Here is a 25,134-nt window from a genome sequence, read left to right as displayed (position 1 = left end):
CTTTCATCCATGAGGATCAAGTCATCAGAAAGCCTTACTCTCTGTTCCTAGGGAGCTCCTCGTGAGCCAAGAGGGAGCTTCAGCAAGGAGGGCATCTCTCCTTCCAATGAAACCCTCCATCTGTTGGAAGGAGGAACATGTAAGTCACTGTTTCTCAACCTTGGCAAGATTAAGATGGGTGGACTTTAACTCCCAGAACACCCCAACCAGCATGGGAGTTGAAGTCCACCCATCTTAAACTTGCCAAGGTTGAGAAACACTGATTTGTGATGGATGGGGCTTAAGCAAGCAGTGGGTAGGAGTGGAAGGGGTCAATGCCACCCATGTTTTCTTCCTGAAGCTCCTTTTCAATTGCCCCCTCTTCTTTCCATGCATCTCTCTGTCCAAAATTGTGGACTGGAAAGGGCCCTTGAGGTTATCAAGCCCAACTCAAGCAAGACTCCAAATTCAATCATGACTAGGACACCAACGTTCAACTTTTACTTGCCATATCCAAAAAAGTAGAGGCACTCTCTCTTCCCTAGGTAATTATTACTGAACTATTCTTACTGCTACAAAGTGTCCTAACATTTAACCACAATCTGCTTTCCTGTAACTTAAACCCATAATTCTGTGCCTTGCATTCTGAAAGGATAGAGAAGCAGTCTTGCTGTGCTCCTACAAATACAGATAGTCCTCAATGTACAACTGTTCATTTAATGACCGTTTGAAGCTATTATGGTGCTGAAAAAATGACTTACAACCGGTCCTTGCACTTACAACCATCTCAGGGTCCCCATGGCTGTGATCAAAATTCGGGTGCTTGACAACCGGCATGTATTTATGATGGTTGCAGCATTCCGGGGTCATGGGATAGCCATTTGCGACCTTCCTAGCCAGCTTCCAACAAGCAAAATCAAAGGGGAACCATGTGATTTGCTTAAATACTGCATGATTCACTTAACAATTGCAGTGATTCACTTAACCACCACTGCACAAAAGTCCTAAAATTGGGTGTGGTCCCGATACCTCACTTAACAACCACATCACTTAACAATGAATTTTCTGGTCTCTATTGTGGTCGTAAGTTGAGGACTACCTGTATTTGAAAAGTATACGAACCTCTGAAGTGACAGAATGGGCTCTCTTTCTCACACGCTATTTGCTTAATCAGTGTCATAAACAAGCCAAGATTTCACAGGAGAAATTCTTGACTGACACCGCATTTGTCTACACTGGCACGGGGGAAATCCATTTTAATTCTGAAGCTACAACTCTGCATTTGCCCTACAAATGGACTAATCCAGTTTCATGTTTGCCCACATCCAATTTCTAACGCTAGAATTTTATGAAATTATTTATGGATTTTAATTAGTTCTTGCTTTAAGAAATGAACCTGCTCCAGGGTATGTCAAATCCATTTCATAGCAAGGATGCAAACCATTCAGTATTTCAAAAGTGACAACTACACCTTTCCGCAAGCTTCGTTTTTGTTTTTTCCTCCTGCAATGATTCCGAATTCTCTCTTCGGCTCATCTGTCTTCGCTTAGAGCCACCTTGCCTTCCTGAAAGCAACCATGAAAGCCAAGGAGAGTTTGTTTAATATAGTCAGAAAGCACGATTGTCCTGTGCCAGGAGCCAATTCTGCTAGCAAGGAGGGTGAGGAAGCTCCTTGAGGCAGCAGAAGCTGGTGAGATGCAAGCCAGGCCCCAGGGCCATTTCGCCTAAACCTCTACTGCAGAAAAGGATCAGGCCACAGAAGAACCTGCACGTTGCCCGTATAACTTTGATCATCCCGTAGTTCTAAAATGTAATGTCTTTACGTTTCCTTTGCTTTTTCTCGCCTCACGCCTTTAATTGCTTTGGCAAACCCTTTCTAATTTCTTTTCTCAGCTTTGCATAACATGGCTTACCCTGAAAGCATGTTGGCGGGGAACATAAGCAGGATGCAAAAAACTTCATTTTAGACACGCAAACACACACACACTATATATACACATAAATATAGAATATTACATATAAATATATATAATCATGATTAAATGCAACCAGAAACGTGAAGGAGAAGCAAAGCACAAACAGAACTATAGGATACGTCCTGCGTTATTATTTTTCATTTATTTATTTGAAGCTATTTATATGTTGCTCCAAATCCTGATGCATTCAGAGCAGGATCCAAGAAAGACGCAGCAAAAATGAAATGAAATATACAGCGTTAAAAATAGCCTTGTGAAAAATCATCAGCGAATTGCCCTAAAAGTCTATGAGTTGAATATACATTAGAACAGAACTGGCTTGCTTATGAAATGTTGGCAAGATGGGGACCATCTGCACCTCTGGTGGGAGGCTATTCCATAAAATGGGGGCCACTCCTGAGAAGGCCCTCCGTCTGATCCACACGCCACGTACCTTGCAGAGAGTAGAGATCTGCAAAGGGGACCTATATTTGTCCTTGAGCAGCGGTGTGGTCAGACTTTGGGGGAAGAATGATAGCAAGCATGAAGACATCCAGAACTTACTGTTCCAAAACAAACCTTGTTTTCAAGGCCAGTTCTGGGCATATTCAAGGGGTAACGTGGCACTGCTGGCTTCAAGCAACAACCCAACTTGGGATGGTCAGATCCTGTCAACCCTTCCAACTGGGCATTACAAGCTCTGCAAAGGCAGTCTGTCTATCTTGTTCTCCTGCTTAGACATTGACTTCCATGGACGTCAGAGACAGGATTCAGACAAGCCTTTGTTCAGAGATTTCCCTGAGGTGGGGAACTGAAGCAGAAAAAAGACACTAGCAATTCACACTGTCAGAATTCTTCCTGTGCCCCCCTCCCCAAAGCAGGAAGATGATAAATTGGGGGCTTGTCCTTGACTAAAGAGGGAACATCAGAACTTGATTGCTAGGAAAGACAACTGATCTTGAAGACATCGTTCCCTCTCGATAACGTGAGATATGGGCGTTGCTCCCAGTGCTAACCTAGAGCCTCCGCGAAAGAAACGGGGAAATTTAAATTTCTGAGCGAGGAATGTCAAGTCCTTTTACAGCGTGTTTCGAAGAAGGGCGTTCCAATGTTCAGCACAGGCGTTCAACACAAAACATTTCAGGAGCCACAATTTTAAAACGTTGTCCTGGGGGGGTCTTCACAGCATGCATGATTTTGGTAGTCCTGTGGACTTAATAGGTTTTTCATTTCTCGGTCTCGTTTTTAGCACTCCCCCTGCATTTCCCACAAAGCTACAGTCCAATAATTTTAAACATGTATTCATCCCCGTCATATCTTCTATGGCTGCAGTCGTACAATGTGTTTAATCTGCTTAATGCACTCACCCATTTTCCAAACCATAAACTAAGCAAAGGGTTGGTCTACCACACAAAGCTACCCCAAAACCCCACACCAAACCAAGGCTAAAATGAATCACGCCCAGGATGTGTGAATGCAACTTCTAGATTTTTAATTTAACCAGATTAAGTGCGTGGCACCATCAACAACTCAGCCCCTTAGACATAAATAGCTGTAAAGCAAAAAGCCAAATTATGACAGAGATTTCCTCCCTTCTACATCCAAGGGAGAAAAAAAATCCTTAAATCCTCAACTGTATTGCAAACATTTAAAAATAAAAATAACTCAAATAATATGCATTAATGCCTGGATAAGTGTTCACCTCTGGCGCTAATAAGCACTACCTTAAATGTGCCCACTCAAAATTAAGCCCTACGTCGATGGAACTGTGCACAGCAAATGGCACACATTAGTACACAGATACTATTTGCAGTCGTGTGACCCCTTAAAAGGAGAAGTAAGTTTCTGCAATCTCTTCATGAATAAAAGTGAGGGTTGGGCAGGCAAAGCTGGAGTCTCTCCAAAGCTGTTCCCCACTTTGCCTGGACAGGCCCAATGGGGACTCACCCTAGCAAAGCAGGAGCACGTGTGGACGATGCCTTGGGTTGCCAGAGGAAAACTGATTAACTTTAAACCATTTCTGCAACCTTCCTCTAAGTCACTCGTGACTCCCGGGGGAGATCACGGCCCACCGTTTGCAAACCCCCGCATTAGTACAAAATCAAGGGGATAATACTGCAAAGTCAGAATGAGCAATGACCACTGAACTAGAGGGTTTTTTTTTGTGTTTTCATTCGGAATTTGGGAACTGAGAAGGGCTGAAAATGTGGATCCATTTAGGGGCCCTTAATAATGCAATTTCAAGGAAACTTTGGGGGGGAGTGGGGGGCTTAGCAAACCTGAGCAATTTTTCTTTCTTGACAGCCAACGTGGTTTGGTTAAGTCAGAAATAAAAGGGGAGAAAACCATGTTATCTCCGAGCTATAATTCAAAAGTGAAGCAGCTATACCACCAGCAACTCTGTCTGGCTAAAACACAGATAACTGTTTATGGATGGATGCAAAAATGAGCAAAAGAGAATGAAAATGGACTTGGCTCCATAAGCTCCACAGCTTGAAGTCATATAATACAGAAAAAAACCGGGGGGGGGGGGGAATTAGTTGAATCAGTGTTATTGTGAGAATTACTAAGGAGTCCCCTAAAATCAGGAATGGCTCCAAATATGGAGAATCTATCGTATATGGTGAGAGAAAGGGGCTCGTACCTAAAGCAAGAAAATCAAACCTGCGCACACCAATCTGGTAATACGTTGCTATTTATACACTTTATTCGTTCCATCTGAATCTCTTTGCAAACCTCACCTTTTTCACCAAACCTTTGGCTTCAATGCGCCATCCTTACCCTACTCCAAATGAAGTTGGTGGAAGTGTAATGAATTTATACCCAATGCTCCCCATTATTTGACTTTTTCCCTTCCTTATCAGTACCCCACCCACCCCAAAATAGTGGGTAATGCGCACCCCTCAATTCCACTTAAACCATTCTCTCTGTTTTTTCGTTCTGTGTTCTTGTTGCCTTTACGCAGCCAAAATATAAATCATAAGCTCAGGGAATCATCTTTTCAGCTGTTATTATTCTCATGTGTCATTTTTACCGATCAAACCCTAAAAAAATAAAAAGATGACTAGACGCTCAAATGTGTGTGTGTGTGCGTGTGTGTTATAAAAATCTGTGCATTACATGTGAGCATGTATGTGTGCATACATTGTGTGTGTGTGTGTGTGTGTGTGTGTGTGTAAAAGACACAAGATGTTTATATGCAATAAACTTCAGCTTCACATATCATGGTTTTGTTTAGACACACAGCATCTTTATCTAAGAAAATATTCAACGTAAGAATCAAAATAAAATTCAAAGCACCATGTGCACGTACATTGGTGTGAACGCACGCACACAAAACACACATATAAGTATATATATCAAATACACATTCATGAGTTTTTATACTTCTGTAAAATACATTAAGCTGAAATGCGTGTATGTTAGTATTCTCTTGAGCTACACAGCCACTGTTATATAAGGATTTCTCTTAATTATGACAAAACCACAGAACGAGGAAGAGAGACATAAACATGCATCTCAAGAAACACACATGGATAGGTTAAATCATCGAGACAGACCGTCTTCTAGACTGCTCTTCCTAGATATGGCACTGAAATCACACGCATGTTTAAAAACACACCGAGACTCCATAACAGTCCATTCGATGTCCGCACACACATGCGTGCAAAACTGCCAACCCAAGATGATGCTGCAAAACTAAAGGTGTAAGCCAAACCGGGCTACAATTTAGAAAAAGAGTTGACAAGCCAGTCCTTTTTCGGGGTCCACATCTGTACCCCAAACCAACAGCCCAGGCGCAACCAACGAGTCGATGGGAGAACGTAAGTGCAGAGCAACACAGAACAACCCCACCTTTCATTTGGAATTCAGCACACAACCAGACAAATATATAACCTGTGGGGAAACACAATTGTGTTCCCCAGAGAGAGAAATTGGACCTCGTTTGCATCTGCTGTTTATTAACCACCCGGCTGAGACAGCTCAAAGAAACAATATAGAGGATTTAACGGTTTGGGGGAATGGGACAGGCCAATTGGATATCTGAAAGGAAGGGGGAGAGGGGGAAATGCATTTTAAAATGATAACTTTTTTAACGGGGGCATAACCGCATTTGAGAACCTCAGCCAATTTCAGAAAAAGGAGGAGGGAGATTTTCGAGCGGCGAAAGCCTGCAGGAAAGGTCCAGCTTAAATTGGATCTGGTTTGGTCAAGAGAGGAAATTTGAACACGGGAGGTGGAGAAATGTACGCCTTGCGAGTTGAAGGGCTGGGGAGGGAGATAACAGATTCCTTGCACTGAAAAGGGGCACGTAAGCTCTTTCAAAAATGTATGGAAAAGGGGGAGATGTGGCAAGGAACTCATTTTAATGTATGCGCAAGAGCATGTCAAAAGAATAGCCATCCACGCACACACCCTCCAAAAAATGACCTCCTTGTGGAATCTTTCAAAAGCTTCTATGTTTTATAGCAGTGTTTCTCAACCTTGGCCACTTTAAGATGGGTGGACTTCAACTCCCAGAATTCTGGGGAATTCTGGGAGTTGAAGTCCACCCATTTTAAAGTAGCCAAGGTTGAGAAACACTGTTTTATAGGCAAGGGTATTCTGGGAAAATAAGCTGAGATGCCTCTATCATCAAGGAAACGAACATGAGCCATGTAACTGAACGTAGACCATTCCTCCTTCATGCCCTAATATTGGAAGTTCTGGAAGCCAACCCAACATTGAAGATCCAACTTCTTTAAAGGCAGTGATAGGACTACCGTAACATAATAAGGATATAGTTTGCAGGTATCTTCCCTAAATTGCTGTTGTCTTGAAAACGAAAGCAAATAGCAAAGATAGGTGGAATACTGTTAATTCCACCTCTCCTAACCTGAAATCCACTTTGGGAATTATAGTAATAAGAAATGGTACAGATATAGTTGATTGTCTTATGGAAGGTAGTTAAGACAAAGCTCTTCCAGGAGGGTGTTAGTTTAATACCACCCCTGGTTGATAGCTGCATTTATAAGCTGCTATTTTAATATATTGTTTGTTATTGATGAGGGTGACTACCTATATTCTGTACCATGGTTGTTTTCATATCTTCACCATGGATATTTTTTGCTTGAATTGCGCTGTAGACTATGGAGAGTCTTTTGACTGTAGCAGGAAAGACATCTGATAAATAAACAAACACTTTTAATCAATAGTAATACTAAATTAATGAATAAGGTGAGATAGGTAAAAGAGAAAAAAATGTTCCACTTCTTGGAGAAGATGATAGAGATGGTTGAACTGAGTGCCTCCATGTGGATCGTGGATCATTGCTTCAACTTGCTGTAGAAAGTATGACTTTTACAGCAACAACATCAGAAGAGATGTATTTGCTGTGTTTTAAGATGGGCGGCCATACACATCTTTTAAATAAAGAAAATAAAGAAAAAATGGTGTCACTCTTCAAGAACAGGGAGACATTATAGGGAGGTGTTTCCAACTTGGCTGGATTTTTCTGCTGCACCCTGTTATTTCACCTGTACTCTTCAGAAGAGTTATTTTATTTTATTGTTAATGGTAGAGACATCAGGGACTGCCAACCCTGATTTTAGCCAAAGGAAGAGGCTTTGAAAGATCACCTTTTTTATATTTCTTTTCATGCCTTCCTACCCATCCCATTCTCAGTCTGCGTGCCTTTCTCAGTCTAGAGGTGAGAACACGTGAAGAATATAAAGGTCTGCAACTCTGCATCAGGAAGATGAAGCCACCATCTCAAGGAGGGTTGGATGCAACACCCCAAACATTTAGCACAGTTAGGAAAAAAAGCACAGTATTGCTACAACCATATTTTTTCTTACTAAATTAAATAAAGACATTGACAAACCCCTAACACTGGAATACAATTCAGCAAGAAAGATTCATGGTGAACCTCAAAAGAAAGGTTTCTTCTCAAGAAGGTAAGGAAGCTTGGAAACTAAACCAGCCCAAAGTCCAGCACTCATTTATTAGCAAATTCACTAAGGCGGGGTCTCTAAGAACTGTCGGAAGCTTTTTCCCAGAATGCAAGACTGAAGGACTAACCATATTTTTTCCAGATAAGACTGACCCTAAAATCCACATATGCTTGTCGTTAATTACGTTCTGAGATGCTGCTGTTTCCTTCTCAGCCCTAGAGATCTCTCTTATAGTGGTTCATCCCCAAAGGTCCTGCTAACTCCAGTTTCCTTCTCATGCAGCCATCTATTATGGTTGCAAGATACCCCAATAGAAATCAAGGGTGCTTTGAAGAGTAGACTTTATCTCCCCCTTGTTCCTTCTCCCCAAAATCTAGCATCAAGCGTCTGATTCTCTCTGAATAAGGAGGCTTCACGGAACCACTGTAAAACCGATCAAAGCCCCACAATTCAGCCACAAAGCAACCGCTTCTCTTGCAGTTTGTCTTCGGGATCTGATCCAACCCGCTTCCCGGAGGTTGCCTCCAGAAATATTCACAAGAGTGCACACTAATTTCCCGTAATCCTCCAAATTTGCTGAGATTTTAGAGTCACTTAGGTTTGGGGGGCTGTGGGGAGGAGAGAGGGAGAGAATTGAAACAAGAGTCCTGAGTGAGCACATCAGTGAAATCTCTTTTGGAAGAAATAATAACAACAATTGAACCAGAGAAACATTTGTGTGGCTAAATACAGGCCAGGAGGGCAAAGGAAAATAAAATAATGGGATGTATCTACGTTGCCAATTGAGAGAGAAAATAGCCAGCCATTTACCCATCTCTCTATTTTTCCCCTTTTCCTTCTGCAGATAGATACTGTAGATAGATAGATATGTAGTGGTCTCCTTGGGAATTGCATCTGGTGGCAAGAAAACTGTCATTCTAGAATTACACTAAAACTGCCCATTACGCTGTGGCAGGTGGCGTGAACAACAATGACAAATCTTCATCTCCGATACTTTGAAAATGATTTCTCTGGTCACACCACCACAAAGAACAGAAATGTGCTTGGGTTTCTAAGAGCATCTCAGCTCTTGCTTGGAATGGGGACATTCTTGACTCTGAGGTTCCCCCAACTCCCACACACAAACCCACACCACCACACCTCCAAAATCACAGGGGTTACCTACTCCAAATGATGGGTCACAACCCAATCCTTCGGGGCGTTTGGGTTTAGAATCGACCCACACTCAACCAAAACTCATGTGACCCCCTGGCAATTTCGCAATCAGGAGACACGCCAACCTCTTGGCCCAAATGATTACCACTTCAGGAACCCTTCTGCAAAGCTCCGGAGTGGAGAAGGAAACCAAGCACAGCCTTGCAAACGAAAGAAAGCACACACCCATTTGCAAAACACATGAGACATTTCAAATCTGTACAGCCCCCCGAGGGAAAAGGGCTATTCCTAAATTTATTAAAACAAAGGTGCTGTGAGAAAGAAAACACAGAGGGACACTGTCATTAACAGATCCTCTTGGTCATACATCAAGTTGGGTTGTCCAAGGGAAGCAGCACCATCCTCAACCCTCTTTGTGAACCTAAAGTTGGCCCATCTAATTTGCAAGTTGAATTCTGCTCAACGTGCAAACCCATCTCAAGATGTTTCCTTTGCAGGAAATGTAACATGGCGGCCGTTTTGCTGATATGACAGCGGGTTCCTACGATGCCCGGGCTTTTAATTCAACCTCAGCTTGGCTTTTGGAATTTCAGATTAAAGCACCACTCCACCCCCCACCCCCACCCCAAATATACACAGACACACACATCATTTAAACATGCACGGGACTACCACCCTTGTCTACGCCTAACCTTTCCCACCCGCCGATATTTCAATCAACAGCCTACACAGAGACGTATTTAATAAACATCTCTCAATGTTCTCCAGACCCGTGGCTACCACATAAAACACGATGACGGGTCGGAGATATCAAGGATGCCTGCGGGTGATCAAAAATTACATTCAGAATGGGCGAAGTTCCCGGTGTCTCAATTTACAATTGATTTTTAATTTAGACACAATTATCAAAGAAGGCATTCCCCTTACCCAGACGAGTCAAATGTCTCACAACACTGAAACCGTGGCTTTCAGAGGGGAATAATAAAATGGGAAAGAAAGAGAGCTGCGGAGGAAGGGAAATTATAGACGTGAAAGATTTCTGGGGATTTTTAAAGCTCCAGGTCTTCCTCATCCTTCCAAGAGGGGGGGGGAAAAACCCAGCATACCGTCTGACTTCATTTCTAGAGCTTCCTATTTTCCACTGTATATCCAGGAGTTTGGAATGGGTTTGTACACAATACTAGAATTTCAGATCAATATACATTCATGTTACCGGGGGTCTTATTTTTCTACTTGTGAACCCTAAATTGTATTATTTTTCAGCTGCTGAAGCCTTCTCAGTCAGCTATGGAAATTATTCAAAAGTGAGAGACCCTTTCTTTTTTCCTTAAACGTTGGCAAGATCTACTTTGAAATTCCTATTTTCAAAGTTCTTTGGGGAACGATGCCCTATGGACATCTTTTGCCCCTCTGGAGGGTGGGGAGCTCGCCCACAACTGTACTCACAATACAAACTCTTACCCACTTAACACTCAACAAAACTGACACACTTTCTCCCACGAAACGTGAAAGAACTGCTAGCTTGGATTTTGCTATTGTTGCAAGCAAATCTGCCTCTTTGCAACCCCATCACTGCAAAATATTTTTGCACACCTTATCTTCTTTGGTTTCTGGGAGAGGAAAGACCAAGAGTGGACATTCGGGTATCTTTTACCTGTGAATGCTAACAATTTGAGAATAAACTAAGCTGGCTTTCTTTCCACAGGCAAATTCACAGAACATAGCCACAACATGCATTATTATCAGGATAATTCACCCGCGTTCACTGGATCTAAGAATAGAGTGCTGGTACGGACGGTGAAAAATCCATTAATTCATTCCAGTGACTATTTATATTTGTTCATTTTAAAGTCCTGGCTCTGCATTAGCCACATTTCTTTCCTTTAATTTGCAAGAGTTTGTGCCTTCCAATCTGGGAATGTAGAACAGTGACTCCAGTATCTCTCATTTCTTCAAAGCCACATCCTGCACTTTTCAGAGATACCCAACAAGAGGACCCACTAATTTTCATGAAGCCAAAAGTCAGGAAGTAGATCATAATAATTATCAATGACTTAAGAAATGGGAGGGAGGGGTCAGTCCCAAAAATAAATCCTGGAAACACGGTGGCCATAAAATACCTTCCATGTCCCCCAAAGAAAGCCACCCCAACAGAGCCAAAATATGGATTGCATTTTTAAGAAAAGGTCCAACAAAGGCCAGTGGTCCATTGGCTTTTTAAAAAATAAAAATCAGCCCAAATCAGGCAGATTCCATTATTGTGATTTTGTAGTTTAAGGAGCAGCAGTGAGGAAAAAGGGGGAAATATTATTGCCAACAGGGAAAAAAGGCAAAAAGTGGGAGAGGTTAATGACTGGAAACAAATGGAGGATTCCTCCGTGAGAAAAATAATCCATGTGACTAACGTAGGTTATCCTCAGCCACCCCTGCCCCCAAGTAAAGAAGACTGGATTATCCCCAGTTCTTCAGGCTGCCAAACTATGAAAGCAGAGACCATGTTAAAAGACTGGTCTCATCTGAATGCCCAGTCCTAGTTTAGAAGTGGGCAAGTGCCAGAGATGAATCCCTCAACCCAGAGCCATCTCCAAACATCTCCAAGACAGCCCTGGTCACTTGTAAACTTGCCCTCTATGTCCTAACCGCACAGAGATCCGCATTGAAATCAGGCCCCCCTTTCCTCCCCAACCCAAAACATTTCATCTGGAGAATGAAGCTTTTTATTCACCAGGGCAGGAAGTGGGCTCAAGAGAAGATGTTCCTCTGTTAAAGACTCTGAGTTGTTGTGGAGCAAGAGAGAGGAAGGGAAGCCAGAGTCCTCTTCCATCCAGAGGCGCACGGGGATGTGCGTGGGGGCGTTCGGTTCCGATGGGGTGATTTTTGGTGAAAGGTGGCTGGCAGCAAACAATTCAGACTCCCAAGCTTCTCTGCTCCGGTCTCCCCATAACCGGATGACACACCGGTCCACTTCTGTGTGCATTAACACAGTATTGACACATCAAGCAGGTCGTCAAGTGGAGCTGAAAGCAAGTGACTCAACCACTTGCACCAACAGACGTAAAACCCTCGACCCTAGCCAAGGCACTCACAAAAATTGCACACATACGTACCCCAGTAATTTTACCGTCGTCCCCCAAAGATGTCCCACTGACTGCTAAAGTTGTGGAATTTTAGTCTTCACTCCAAATAAACTGACCAAATTTATTTAGAATCTAGCTTGTTTTTCCTCTCCAGATCGAGAAGGAACTCCCCCTTGTCCCCGTCGTACAGTTGGACTCAAATTGCAGAAAAGAAACGAAAAAGAAAGAAAGGGTTTCTAAAGCTTTCAGACTTCAAGAGAGAACGATGGACCCGTTGAAAATTCGGAAGCGACGCACAGTTTACGAAATGCGAAATACAACATATGAAATACTCAACGAAAAAAAGGGGAACATCGACCCCACCTTCTCCTTCACTTGGGGAACTGGATAGGAAAGAAAATCGCTCTTTCCAAAAGGGTTTCGGGGGGGGGGGCTTCCCTAACATTGAAGGAAGAGGCTGTTATTTTGGGTTACGGTCTTGTCCATTAGGAGCAATCAAAGATTTGGCTGTCATCCAACAGCCGGTTTCAGCTACTTCAGAAAGCCGTTCTAGCTCTTAGAGAAAAGCCACTTCGGGGTGCTTAGCCCTACTCTGGACCTAGGAAGAGAAAGAGGTCTCTTTTAAACACTGGGACTATTTGCGTTCACATTGCAAGCTTGCAGGCCACTACAGACAGTGGAAACAGTGCAAACAGACCCCACCTTGCAAGGATGTTGGGCTTACCTGACAATGATAACCCACCCAGGTTGCTAATGGTGGCTCTCTGCATCAGAAGTGGAGAGAGGAGATCTAACCCCCCCCAACAAAAAGACATAGCCAACTGCCATGCCCCTTGGCAAAAATCTGTTGGTCACCACGTTTGGATGAGTTGCTAACATTTGCCAGCCTGATGCACGAGAAATGGCCCAGTTTGGGCCACCGCCACACTTAGAACTATCCCAGGAGAACATCCAAGTGCCCCCCCCCAGCTGGAAATGTAAAACTTTCCCCTTCGAGCTGCGTAGGAAATTCAGCCTCCAATGAAAAACATAAAGTCTGCCTATTTGGTCCAGCAAGTTTTTTGTTTTTTTTTTTAAAGAAAGAAAAACCTATTTCTATCCAAAGTGGATAAAAAGAGGGGGAGAGAGCGAGCGAGAGAGGCACAGAGAGAAAGCTGTTTTAATTTGACAAGATCGAGACCTTAAGTGACATATAATTGATTTTACAGTCTGCACTGCTTCAGAAAATTGTTCTCCTCGGCTGCACAGACTTACGACTTCCTAGAACTGACTTCTGGATGAATGATTTAAATATTTGTTATTTTCAACAAGGTGCCAAAATGTAGGACAGCTGCGTGTGTGTGTGTGTGTGTGTCTGTGTCCGCCACCCCCCCATGTTGAATTATTTTGGGGAATCGAGGCATGGGGAGGAGACAAGAGACAGAGGACTCCCCAGTGAAATTTATCTAAGTTTGCCTGAAACTAGCAAATAGATATGAAATTTAAGCAAACCTAGCATTCTTAGCCTCAAGAGAGATTGGTAGAGGAAAGACTGACTACCTGACCCAATTTTTTGTTAAAAAATCCAGGTATAACCATTCATTGCAGTGCCCCCCCCTCCATGATGACTAAGCAATATCCATTTCCAAAAAGAGACCAAAAGAGTTTTATGCAACATATCCCAGCCTGGTGGTTAGTATAAAGAAAAATTATTTGCAATCATTAGAAATTGTAGGTACGTGGGATCGCCTCTGCCTGTTGTAGGATCTAAACTTCAGAGAGAAACCCCAACATTACCCAAGATCACAGCAGCTGAGCTAGAAAGAGACGAAAACAGCATCTCTCTGCTAGCTAAAATGCCCCCCCCCCAAAAAAATTGGTTTGCATTCTTTTTAAAAAAATCAGGTAACTTCCCCAAGTTTGTAGGTTAATCTTTCTCAGTTCTCCTCGTGCCAGAGAGGACAAACTCCACTTTCCAAACTCTCCTTTCGTCCTCTGCACGGCTTGTACAGTGACCCAACCCACAACGTTGGGTGCATTTTTAGAAGAAGTTGATAGTTTGGAAGAAACACATTTTCCACTCTGAACTCCCAAGCTGAGCTAGAAATCTTGCCTCCAGCAGTCTCCTTCCAGGAATTTTCCTAGTGAATGTGTTTGTAAGGGGGGGGGGGGAGCCAGAGGAAAGATTGCTACCTCCATTTCAGCCATAAAAACGGGAGAACTTCTCCTCCTCTTCCTCCCACTTTGTCAAGCATCCCACCCAAACCTCCCGGGAAGGTCCAAGACGTCGCGCGCCCCAACCGACCTCTTTCCCACAGAGCCCCACCCCGTTCCAACGCCACGGAGGACAGAGCACGGTTCTCAACCTCTGGCCAGCTGCAGAGCACGACGGGTGGCCTTGGCGTGCTCCTGTTTCCACTTACCTAGGGTTGGTCTTGTTCCAGTACACCGCGTAGCGATCCGAAATAACTTTGGTGCCGTCCTCCGTCCAGACACAAACCCCAACCAGGGTGACGAGAAGGGCCGCGACCTCCGAAAGTTGCATTTTACTCGATTGGCGCTCGGCTCTCTCTTCTCTCCTCCTTCCGCTTTGCTCAGTGATTTTCTTGCCTTGTATTACTATGACTATTATGACTATTATTAACGTATTATTTTTTTGCAGAGCTTTGATGCTTACGAAGCATGCAACCGGTTGGCATGTTTTCTTAAAATGTCTGGGGGTGGGTGGGAGAGGTCAGATCAATAGCTGGGGCTCCTCCGTCTGCCTTTCTCTCCCCCCCTCCCCCCTTTGGGATGCAAACTCTTTCTTGGGCTCAGATTCCTAATTCATTGCATGGAGATGGAGCAGGTTCCGGGCACCTTTGCAGTTCTTAAAATCTTCTTGTGAATGACGGGATGGAGCATCCTGAGGGCCCGAGCCTATTGCCCATCCACGTTTGGGAGCATCTGCAGAGCAATCAAGATTCGGTATCGCAACCAAAGCCGGCTTTTGAAAGGAAGAGAAGGTCTGTCCTCCAGGAGCCGATGGGTGTGGATCGCTTTGCCCTTTTACTAAAAGGAAGCGCTCAGCAAACTTTCTTCTCCTGCTCTCAAACTCTTCACAGGCAGGAAAAGAAAACCACGGCGAGACCTCAGTCCGTCGAGGGGTTCAACAGTGGGGCTGCTTCAGAGGAGAGAGAAAACTCCAGTGGGAAAGTAGCGGCTAGAAATCACAGGATTTCCGAAGACTGCACCCTAACGGTCTCCCCGTCTCCCGAAGAAGGAAAAATCAGAAAAACTGTCAAGTCAGCAAGCAAAGTCTGAACTGAAGTCACTTCTGGATTCTGCCATGTCTACCCTTGACAACAGCAACAGCAGCAGCAACAAAAAGGAATTAAAACAATTCCTGGTTCTGTTTTTTGGGGGGGAAAAAAGCTTTTCAAGAGCCAAGCGCTTTCTTTCCCAGATGGCAATCAGTTGCCCAGAAACTGAATTTCCAAATGGGAGATTAGGAAATTTTTTTCCTCTTCCTCCTCCCTAAAACAAAATAAGCCTATTTAAAAAAAAAAAAAAAGATTCCAAACATACATACACGATTTAGTCCGAGCTTTCCCGTTTAAAGAGGGGTTCCGCTTTTTCCTTGGTGTCTTCTCCTCTGCTTTCTTACAGCATCTGTCACACCGAGGCTTCTTCCTTCAAAAGAAGAGACAGAGCGGGAAATAAATAAATAAGGTGGATACTGAGCAAATATTGAGTTTCTCTATTTCATTTTCCTTCCTTCCCCTCCTGAAGCCCTCCAGAATAGCCCTCTGCGGTTCACACCCCTCCCCAGACACACAACAGGTTTCTCACTTGCGAGGAAAGGCGCTCCCCCCCCCCGCAAATCTACTTTTTCTGCTTTTATTCTCACTCCACTTTTTTTAAAACAATGCGAGAAGCTCCCCTTATCACCGAGAAGAAAGGACCCCGAGGCGCAGCAGCACAGCCGCGTTGCAAGGGGAAGCGGGGAAGGCAGGAGAAAAGCCCAGGTGGGGGCTGGGGGGGGAAAGATCCAAAAATGCAAGGTGTGTGCTATGGGTGCATATTCCCCGTGCCTCCCTCCCCCCTCCTCTCCCCCCCTCCCAGTTTAAAGGATTTCTTTTCTTAGGATGAAGCCTGCAATGCCCATCCTGATTTTAAAGGCACGCGCCTGCAACGTGATTCTGGATAAAACATGCTCCCACCTTATTCTTTCCTTTTTTCTTTTTTCCCCGTTCCGGAACCAAATTGCAAAAAAAGGAGGAGAGAGACGGAAAGAGAGAAAGAAAGAGAGAGAGAGAGAGAGAGAGAAAGCAAGCAAGCAAGGGGAGACGGTAGATAGGTCGAGGCTCTCTTTTTTTTCGTTTGAGCCTCGCCGGCGATTTCCTTTGCGCCGCGCCACTTTACTGAGACTTCTCCCCTCCGGCCGCCCCGGTCCTGCGAGAGCTTCGCCACGCCGGGCTCCGCGCGCCTCTTCAAAAGAGATACATTGTTGCCACTTGGCCGGGAACCCTAAAGTAACCGCGGCGCCTTCTCCGAACGCCCCCTCCCCAGCGTTCCATCGGGGCGGAGCCCGCCCAGGCTCAAGGTTGGTTGGCCGGCGAGGGGAGCCCCACCTTCTGCCATGTGCCGCCGCCGCCGCCGCCGCCGCTTGGAGTCAATTTCACGTCTGGGGGGGGGGGTCCGGGCGAAGACAGGGAGAAGAGGGGAGGGTCCAGAAGGGACGAAGAGGAAGAGGAGGAGGAGAGGAGGGGGCATTAAAACACACGCCGGGTTTTTTTTGTTTTTTTGCAAGGGGCACTTTGGGAAGTCGCCGCCGCTGCCGCAAAGAGGTAAATCTCTCCTGCTTTCTCGCTTTCTCGCCTCGGGTTTTACAGATGTGCAGAATCGGCTGCATTAAAAAGTGAGGGGGGGTCTCTTTTCTCCCCCCCATTGGTGGGAGGGGTGCTTCCATTTCTTCTCCCCTTCCCCTGGGTGGGATTTAGGGGAGGGGAGGGCTTGCTGTCCAAACGCGTTGGGCGTTTGGGAGAGTTTGGGGGTGCGACGACGCGGCGTGACCCCCCTGCCCCCAGGAAGTCCAGCCAGAACCCAGGGTGACTTGGTGCGGCCTTTCCCAGACAATGCTCCCTCGATGCGGCGAGTGGGAACAATGCCCAGGGGGTCCTCCCAGCGCACCTGGAAAATGCCAGGACCGGGCAAGCGGGCTGAGCAGATGGAGCACCCAGAAACCGCGGTCTAAACTGGGACCCCCAGTCCTGGCATTTTCCAGGTGCGCTGGGAGGACCCCCTGGGACTTCTCCCCACTCGCCGCATCGAGGGAGCATTGTCTGGGAAAGGCTGCACCAAGTCACCCTGGGTAGTTCATGTTGGATTTGCAAAACTGTGCCGGATGGCGTAGTGTACTGTGCAGACTTATCCAACTGTGGTTTGGTCACTAAACCATGGTTAAGCAAACTGATTGAGCAAGATATGAAAACAAGGTCACTGGCGGGTTAGCAGCAAGCATAGAACTGTGGTTAGTGCAGTGTGCAAACCCAGTTGCTGAGTTCAGCGATCCAGTGGGTGGGAAGTGAATGCTTCTTGAATCTTTACGCATAAGATCTTTTAGCTCTAGGAAGATGATCCCCTTGAGTTCAGTGGGGGTTATTCCCATATAAGAGGCGGCGAGGGCTGGAGGCTCAGTTTATTTTTATAAAAATTCCAACAGGTCAGCGGCTGAGAATTTGTGTGCACCTTTTTCTGAGTGAGTGGGATTTGGGCAACAGGATGTTGGCTTGCAAGGAAATCTTAGATTAGAGATCCTGGCTTGAATAGAATAGCGTGAACATAACTGGGCTTGTGACATGCTTGACCAAATGTGCCCCAACTGACCGGTCTTAATGGTGCATGTGATGTGGGCGCAACCAGAGCTGCCCAACCTAAATTGTTAAAGAGCAAAAGGGAGCAATAGATGGATGGACTAGAAAGAAGCAAGGACGGTTTGCAAGAATGGAGAAACAGAGCAACTCAAGGTGGTGCAAACTTGCTTTACTATGTCTTATACTTTTTCTGCGCTGTGGAAAAAACGGCTTGCCCTAAACGGGAATAGAGTGATGGAAATGCACGTGGTTTCACACGCAGAGGCTGAATTTTGTGTGTGGCTTAGCAAACCCACGGAGCTCAGAGTATTGTGTATATCTCAAAAGCGGTTACTGTTAATTCATTAATATGGGTAAAGCCTATTGCACGAGCATAGACATAATATATCATAAGCAATAATCGTATTTTGTTAAAATAAGTTTTCAAAACATTATTATTATTATACAAATCTCAGTCCCATTATTACAGTCAGTGCTACCCTCTTCTAATTAAAAAGTGACAAAATAGTTTATAAAAATTGCAGTGTCATCAGCTGGAGGGAAGTGAACCGACATAAGTCGCTTCCTACCACAGGAAGGGTTGGGGAAAATGGTTTTACCCCCCTCTTCTTAACTAAAATCAGAGTGAATTGGTGTTTACAACTTTCCTGTAAGACAGGCTAGTATCATTTTCTATTAGCAAAGTGATAGACTGAAACTGGCTAAAGTAAGTTATAACACTGGTGAAAACCTGGAATACACATTCGCTTAAACCTTAATGGGGTACGTTGAGTTTTGGCTTACAGTAATGTGTTGTATGAAACCAATTATTGTGGTTTATAAATCATGGTTTATGGCTTAGGGTGAACTGCAGGCCAATAGGTGGGAATGCTGGTTAAAGATTCCAGGAACTGTCATCTCAACAAGCTAAGAAGGACAAGGTTGAGGAAGTCTGTGGAAAAATTTAGGGGACAGAACCTGGAAAAAAAATATGTAATGTCGGTCCTTCCTATCACGTGCGGCACTTGGACTGTCTTCCAGCTCTACTTTCCCAAGAAAAGTTGAGAAGGTTAGATAAGTAGATTTATTGCAGAGAATTAGGAAGCCACACATACAGTATGATGAAGTTCTCCATCCAACAGCGCTCTGCAGTCCTGTTCTCTCTCATACCTGAGTCCCAAAGTTTCAATCTTAGGCTGGTCTTCTTCCTTCCGCCTTTTTGAATCAACAGCCGTGTGGCTGTTCCTTTCCCGGCCTTGAAGGTTTCTGCTGTCTCTCTCTCTCTCTCTCTCTCTCTCTCTCTCTCTCTCTCTCATTTCCAAAAACAGCTTGCAACTTCTCACCCCTCTTATCTTCAACCCAGGCAACGTTCACACAACCAACCCTACCTAGCAAAACCTGAGGAACTCCTTGCAGCAAAGGGGGAGTGACAGCAGAGGGTTTTTTAAAGAAATGGCTTTTATGTTCTTATGGAGAAGTTCTGCTAACAATAACAATAACTGTATGTGTGTATACACACACAAAGAGACATATTCATTGTTATTTTTTATTAAGTTTGTATACCGCCCAACTACCAATGACTGGGTGGTTCACAAGTAACAATATTAAAAGGAATAAAAACAATACAGTAAGAACGAAAGAATAAAAGGCAGCAATCCCCAAAAAACCAAACCCACATCACCCAGAAGGGGCTTCACTCACCAAAGGCCCTGGCCGTGCATACACACACACACACACACACACACGCACCTACAAAGATCAGAATTGTACAAGTGAAAGTTGGACTTTGAAGAAGCAGGATAGGAAGAGTATTGATGCTTTTGAACTTTGGGGTTGGAGAAGACTCCTGAGAAGGCTGTGGACAGCCAAGAAAATAAACCGATAGATCATCAAACAAATCAATCCAGAGTTCTCACTCAAGGCAACAATGACCAGGCTCACCTGATCCTGCTTCGGACACAATTATATGAAGACCCAGCTCTCCGGAGAAGCTCTGATGGTGGGAAAAGTGGAAGGAAAGAGGAGACAAGGACGACCGGCAGCAAGGGGGATGGACTCAGTTAAGGTGGTGATGGGAGCACCCTTGGAAGGCCTGAAGGACCAGGTTGGGGACAGATCCTCCTGGTGAAAATCTACCTACGTGTTCGCAAGGAGTTGAAAACGACTTGATGGCAACAAAATGGATGGATGTGTGGTGCACATTCATTCAAAATGGGCCTCCAAAGCAGGAGGCCGTTTACTTCTGACAGAGGGGATAAAACATGGGGAAGAAATGTTGCATTCGCTGCTCACAGGCTTCCTGGAGACACATAATGCTGACCTGTACTGGAAACAGGATACTAGGCTAAAGATTTTTGTTCTGCTTCAGTGAGTTTCTTCTCATATTACCTGGCGAGGTAGAAGCTGCTGGCTTCTACCAACAGTTGCAGATTGCGTTTACTTTCTTGGAAACAATTTAGGAGTCCTTGTTTCCAGATAGTTCTGCAATTTATTTCCTCGCACTGTGCTTCAGGATAGCACCCACAGCTTTTCAGGTCTCCAAAGATTGCCTTCGTCTTCCTTGGATCGGTTGGTTTAGGTTGTAGACAAGATTTTGTCAGCCGTTTAGGGTTACCCTGAAACAGAAACCTGTGTGGGTTTGGGGAAGAAGCATGTTTGGAACAATATTTACTCCTTTAAAGCATTTGAATCCTGCTTTCCAGTCCCAAAGGGTCTATTATAAAGCAGATCGGAAGGTCCTCGCCTTCAGATTTACAACCTAAAAGACATGATTCAAGAGAAAAGGTTTTAGGAGGGAAGAGGAAGAAAGCAAGCGCAGATACAAATTTTCACTTTAAAAGTTTGTAGAGAGGGTCTTTTCAGCAAGAAAAGGCAAAGAATTCCTCCATAATTAGTGTTCCTCGAAGGCAGAAGAGAATCCTTTGGATAGGTCTGGGCTCCCTGCCTAATGAAAAAAGGATGGACTGAATTAATTTTCAGGCAGTGGTGAAATTAAGTGTCCCTGGAGTTGTACTCTCTTTGGCCGATACATGGAGCTCATTTGTGATGTGGCTATCTGCTTTTACGTAGGGGTGCTATTGCATAGAATCACAGAGTTGAGAGGCACCCCAGAGGTCATCTATTCGAACCCCCTGCTTGGAGCAGGTAGCATCACAAATAAATGTATAAAATTGTAGAAATGTTGTAGAACTGTAGACATGTCACTCTTTCAGCCCAACCCACCTTACAGGGTTGTTGTTGTGGGAAAATAGGAGGCAGGAATATTGGGAATATTCACTGCATTGAGTTGAATATATATATATGAATGAATGAATGAATGAATGAATGAATGAAAATAAAAGATGGGATTAAATAATAATAATAATAATAATGTTAAAGCAATTATTAATCTCCAGCGTTTCCCACTGGGGTTCTTATCACGAACCCAACTTTCCTCTTCCCTCCCAATTTATTCCGTGCTATGAGGTGTGCAAGACGTCCGATTCAAAACTTAAAGCTAAGTATTTTAAGCTCGAAACGCTTTCCCGCCTGCTTGAAACAGCACAATGCCAGCTTAAAAGGGGCCACTTCGTGCTACAAAGGGGACTTTTCGAACTCGACATGGGACAATTTGAATGCGAAACGGCTCACACGTAAAGCTTTTTGCACCACCCTGTTCATGCACGGCATGTGGGCGTTTTTCGTGGTAAAACCCAACGCGTGAAGCTTTTTAATGCATTTCTCTGGCTGAAGAAAGACACCCCCCCTTTGCACGTACCTCTAGGCTGCCGAATGAGTGTGGCAAACTTCTCCCGGGCCGTTTGGGCTAATGGAATCCAGCTCTGAAGCCGCTTCGCTCCATCCTAACCGAGATGACTCCCAAAGCTCGCCCGCTTCCAGATGTGCTGGACTGCAGCTTCTCGATTGGATAGCCGAGCCCAGGGCTTAAAATGCAGCCACCGAAAAGATGGAGGAGAGAGGTGACAAATGGCAGGAGCTTCCCAAGGAGGAGGTGTGAGAGATGGGGTGTCGAATGGGACTCGTGCACAGAAGTGAAGAAAAGAGAGTAAAAATATTCCAGCAACACAAATATTACTCAACGTATTTTGTGTGTGTGTGCGTGTGTGCTGGAGAGAGAGAATTTAGGGCATGGGAGAAAATATATGGTGATAATTATGCAATAATAATATGCATTTATACAGCTCTTTTATCCCTCGGTTGTAGGATATTCAATAATTAATTGCCTTGACTGCATTCTCATGCGCCACCTTCTGCTACAGATCTTCAAGACGGAGACAGTTTGTTCTCTCGCCAAGGGCAGAGCTGTGGAGAATCAAATATGGGGCACCTCTGACGCTGTTCGAGACAGAGCAATGTTCAGCTGCTTTCTCCAAATCCAGCAGACTTCAGGCAGCTTCAGCCTGGGACCAGAGAAGAAAAGCAATCAGGATATCTTTCCCTGACCACCAGAAAGCTTTCCCAGAACTCCCCACCACTGGGCTGGGAAATTTGGGGTACTGTAGTCCCAGCACATCAGTAAAGTATCAAGGTAAATGAAGCTGGATTAGATTATTATTTGGACCCAAGAAACGGGGTCTCTGGGCCCCATCCTAGCCTAGCAGCGGTGCCTTTAAAAATCTTCTGAATCGCCACTTACTTTTCTCAAGTGAAAAATCGAGGTTCGCGCATTGTACATTGACTCAACCAGATGCGGCGGGCTGGTTTCTCACGATTTGCCAAACCTGAGCGGAGTCAATAAGTCTTCGTGTGAAGTGCAAAGCAAATCCAGCCTCTAGGCCAGACAGATGAATGCTCTTCTCCACTTCAGGGGACAAGGACAGAGGGCACATGGAGAAGCCACTCCTGTGTCCACTTGCAGGAACAGAGAGAAAATTGGTTTTTTCTCCTTGTTAGCATTTACTGATGGATCCTAGGATTTATAGTCCCTCTGAACAGAAAATTGATTGATCGGGGCAACTGAAAAAACACACATAGGCTGGGTTCACACATTACACTACAGGAAGTCCTCTGATTATGATAATTCATTCAGCGACCATTCAGAGTTATGACAGTGCTGAACAAATGGTACTTACGACTGGTCCTCTGAGTTCCGGCCATCGCAGCAAGCTGCAGTCACATGATTGCGATTTCTGACGTTCCTTGCCGGCTTCCCACAAGCAAAGTCAGTGGGCAAACTGGCTGGACATTGCAGTCACATGAAGTCCTTGCTTAACAACCCACACGGTCCTCGCTTAACAATGGCAACCAGGACTGCCAGAATTGCAGTCACTAAGCGATGCAGTTACATGATGTGCTTTAAGACCACATTGCTTAGCAATGTAAATTCTGGTCCCAATTGCTGTCATAACTCAAGGACTACCTGTAACCCATAGATTAATCATGGTTTATTGAATAAACTCTCTTTGGCTGGATGTGCACTCCGTCATGGACTGTGGTTTACAAGCCAGAATGGCTGCCAGCTTCATGCAATGCGTTAAGCTGAAGGAAATCCAAATGAATGACATTTTTGCTCAGACCGAAGCAGCCCGCTTACCTGTGTTTAATTGAAGAGACCGTGGTTCAGTTCATACAAGTTTCTGGGTTTAGAGAATGCATTAAACAATTAGCCACGTAGACTGGGATTCACTAGAATGCACTTGGCTGGGTTCAATGTGTTACGTGAGTTTTCCTACTGTCTAGGGATGAACAAATTTCTCAATTTCCATGTAGTTCAACCTTTGCTTCCCTCCGTCCAGTCTCCACATCCCCTGGCAATTTCTTTACGCATTTTCATGCATCTCTTTCCTATTAATATTTTCTCATTGCTCTTTTCTTAATTCAGGTTTTGCAAGCAATTCCAGTCATTTAAAGTGCTTTATTTCATATTTATTGACAATATCAACGCTGTGCAAGATAGAAAGTCCTCCAAAATGCATTAATATAAAAAAGAAATCAACACAACCCCCCCCCCCACAAATATACATGTTGTTTTGTCTAAAGTCACTCTTTTCCCTGAGATGCCCGCTTTCGTAAATGTTTTGCAACATCGCCTTTCAGAATCTGGAAAAATGTAGATCTCAGTGGAGAATCTCGTTCCAGTTTTCCTATTGATTTGGGAAGCTCAGGTTTGGTAAGTTTGCATTAAAAGATGAACCGAATGCATCTCCTAGCCCTCCTCCTATATAATTTCCTTGCTGAGTTCTGATGATCCCAGCTTTTTGAATTGGGCCTGGAAGCAAAGTGGAGAAAGTTGACATATCTGAAAAACTGCCTTTTCCTGCTCTGTTTCACTCTTCAGCCTCCTAAGGATGCTGCATGAAATATATTCCTTAGCACGGCTTGGATATCCGTCAGCTCGTGCATCCTTAACCAAGGGGCACGCGTGACACCAGCCCCCCTGTGCCAACTTTTCAATGTTGATTGGATATTATATTTTGGGTATTGACTGCTCCTTGTTTTCTTCCATCTTATTCTTGTGTGTAGAGTCTGATCGTTGGGGTAGCCCCCACGATGTCAACCCGTCCCACCCGATCTCACAGAGAGGGTATGCTCCGGACCCCCTCGGCAAAAGAACTCCGATTAGCGGGGTCCAGAAGGCGGGCCTTCTCTGCTGTAGCCCCGCCCTTTGGAACATCCTGCCCCCGGAGGTGCGATTGGCCCCCTCACTCCAGGTCTTTCGGAGGGATTTGAAGACTTGGCTCTGCTATCTGTCCTGGGGTGGGGAGGGAGGTTGTCAGAAATGGGGTCAGCTAGCTCCTTAGTGGCCTGGTGTGGCCTCCATCGGCCTCTTGGATTTTTTATCTTTTTCCTATCTGTGTAAGTGTGGTTCTTTTTATAACTTTTAATTATGTATTTATGGTTTTAATTTGATGTAAGTCGCCCAGAGTCCCCCATTGTGGGGAGATGGGCGGGGACAAGTTTAATAAATAAATAAATAAATATAAACAAACTTCTGTGTAAATAAATAAATTTCCAGAATGGATGCAAGCAGGAATATCAACCTGGTGGTTCAAAACCACTCACCTACATCATTTCCCTGAGCCTTCTGGAAGAACATCTAGAATGGCTTCAAGTTTAAAGACCTGCTTGTTTTCGAGAGGATGAGAAAATCATTAATTCAGGTGGAACCAAGAAGGCTCTCTCTTTATTTAGATCAGTGTTTCTCAACCTCAGCCACTTTAAGCCATTTGGACTTCAACTCCCAGAATTCCCCAGCCAGCCAGGCTGGCTGGGGAATTCTGGG

The 25,134-nt window shown here is 44.6% G+C and overlaps 1 protein-coding gene across 1 annotated transcript in view; it reads right to left on the bottom strand.

The window, feature by feature from the left end:
- The window catches only part of EFNA2 (ephrin A2), a 209,032-nt gene extending 192,467 nt beyond the window's left edge, over window positions 1-16,565 (bottom strand). The window contains exons 1-2 of the mRNA XM_088149389.1: window positions 16,281-16,565; window positions 14,502-15,750 (exon numbers count right to left, since the gene is read on the bottom strand). Coding sequence (XP_088005515.1) covers window positions 14,502-14,623 — 122 coding nt within the window. The 5' untranslated portion in view covers window positions 14,624-15,750; window positions 16,281-16,565. The remainder of the gene's footprint in view (window positions 1-14,501; window positions 15,751-16,280) is intronic.
- Between the last annotated feature and the right edge of the window lie 8,569 nt (window positions 16,566-25,134).

The sequence above is a fragment of the Python bivittatus genome, unplaced genomic scaffold (assembly GCF_059951505.1).
Source record: "Python bivittatus isolate LINGU-HERP-01145 unplaced genomic scaffold, Pbiv_v1 ctg000580_np1212, whole genome shotgun sequence".
NCBI classification, from domain to species: Eukaryota; Metazoa; Chordata; class Lepidosauria; order Squamata; family Pythonidae; genus Python; species Python bivittatus.
This window is presented reverse-complemented; position numbering and strand designations above follow the sequence as displayed.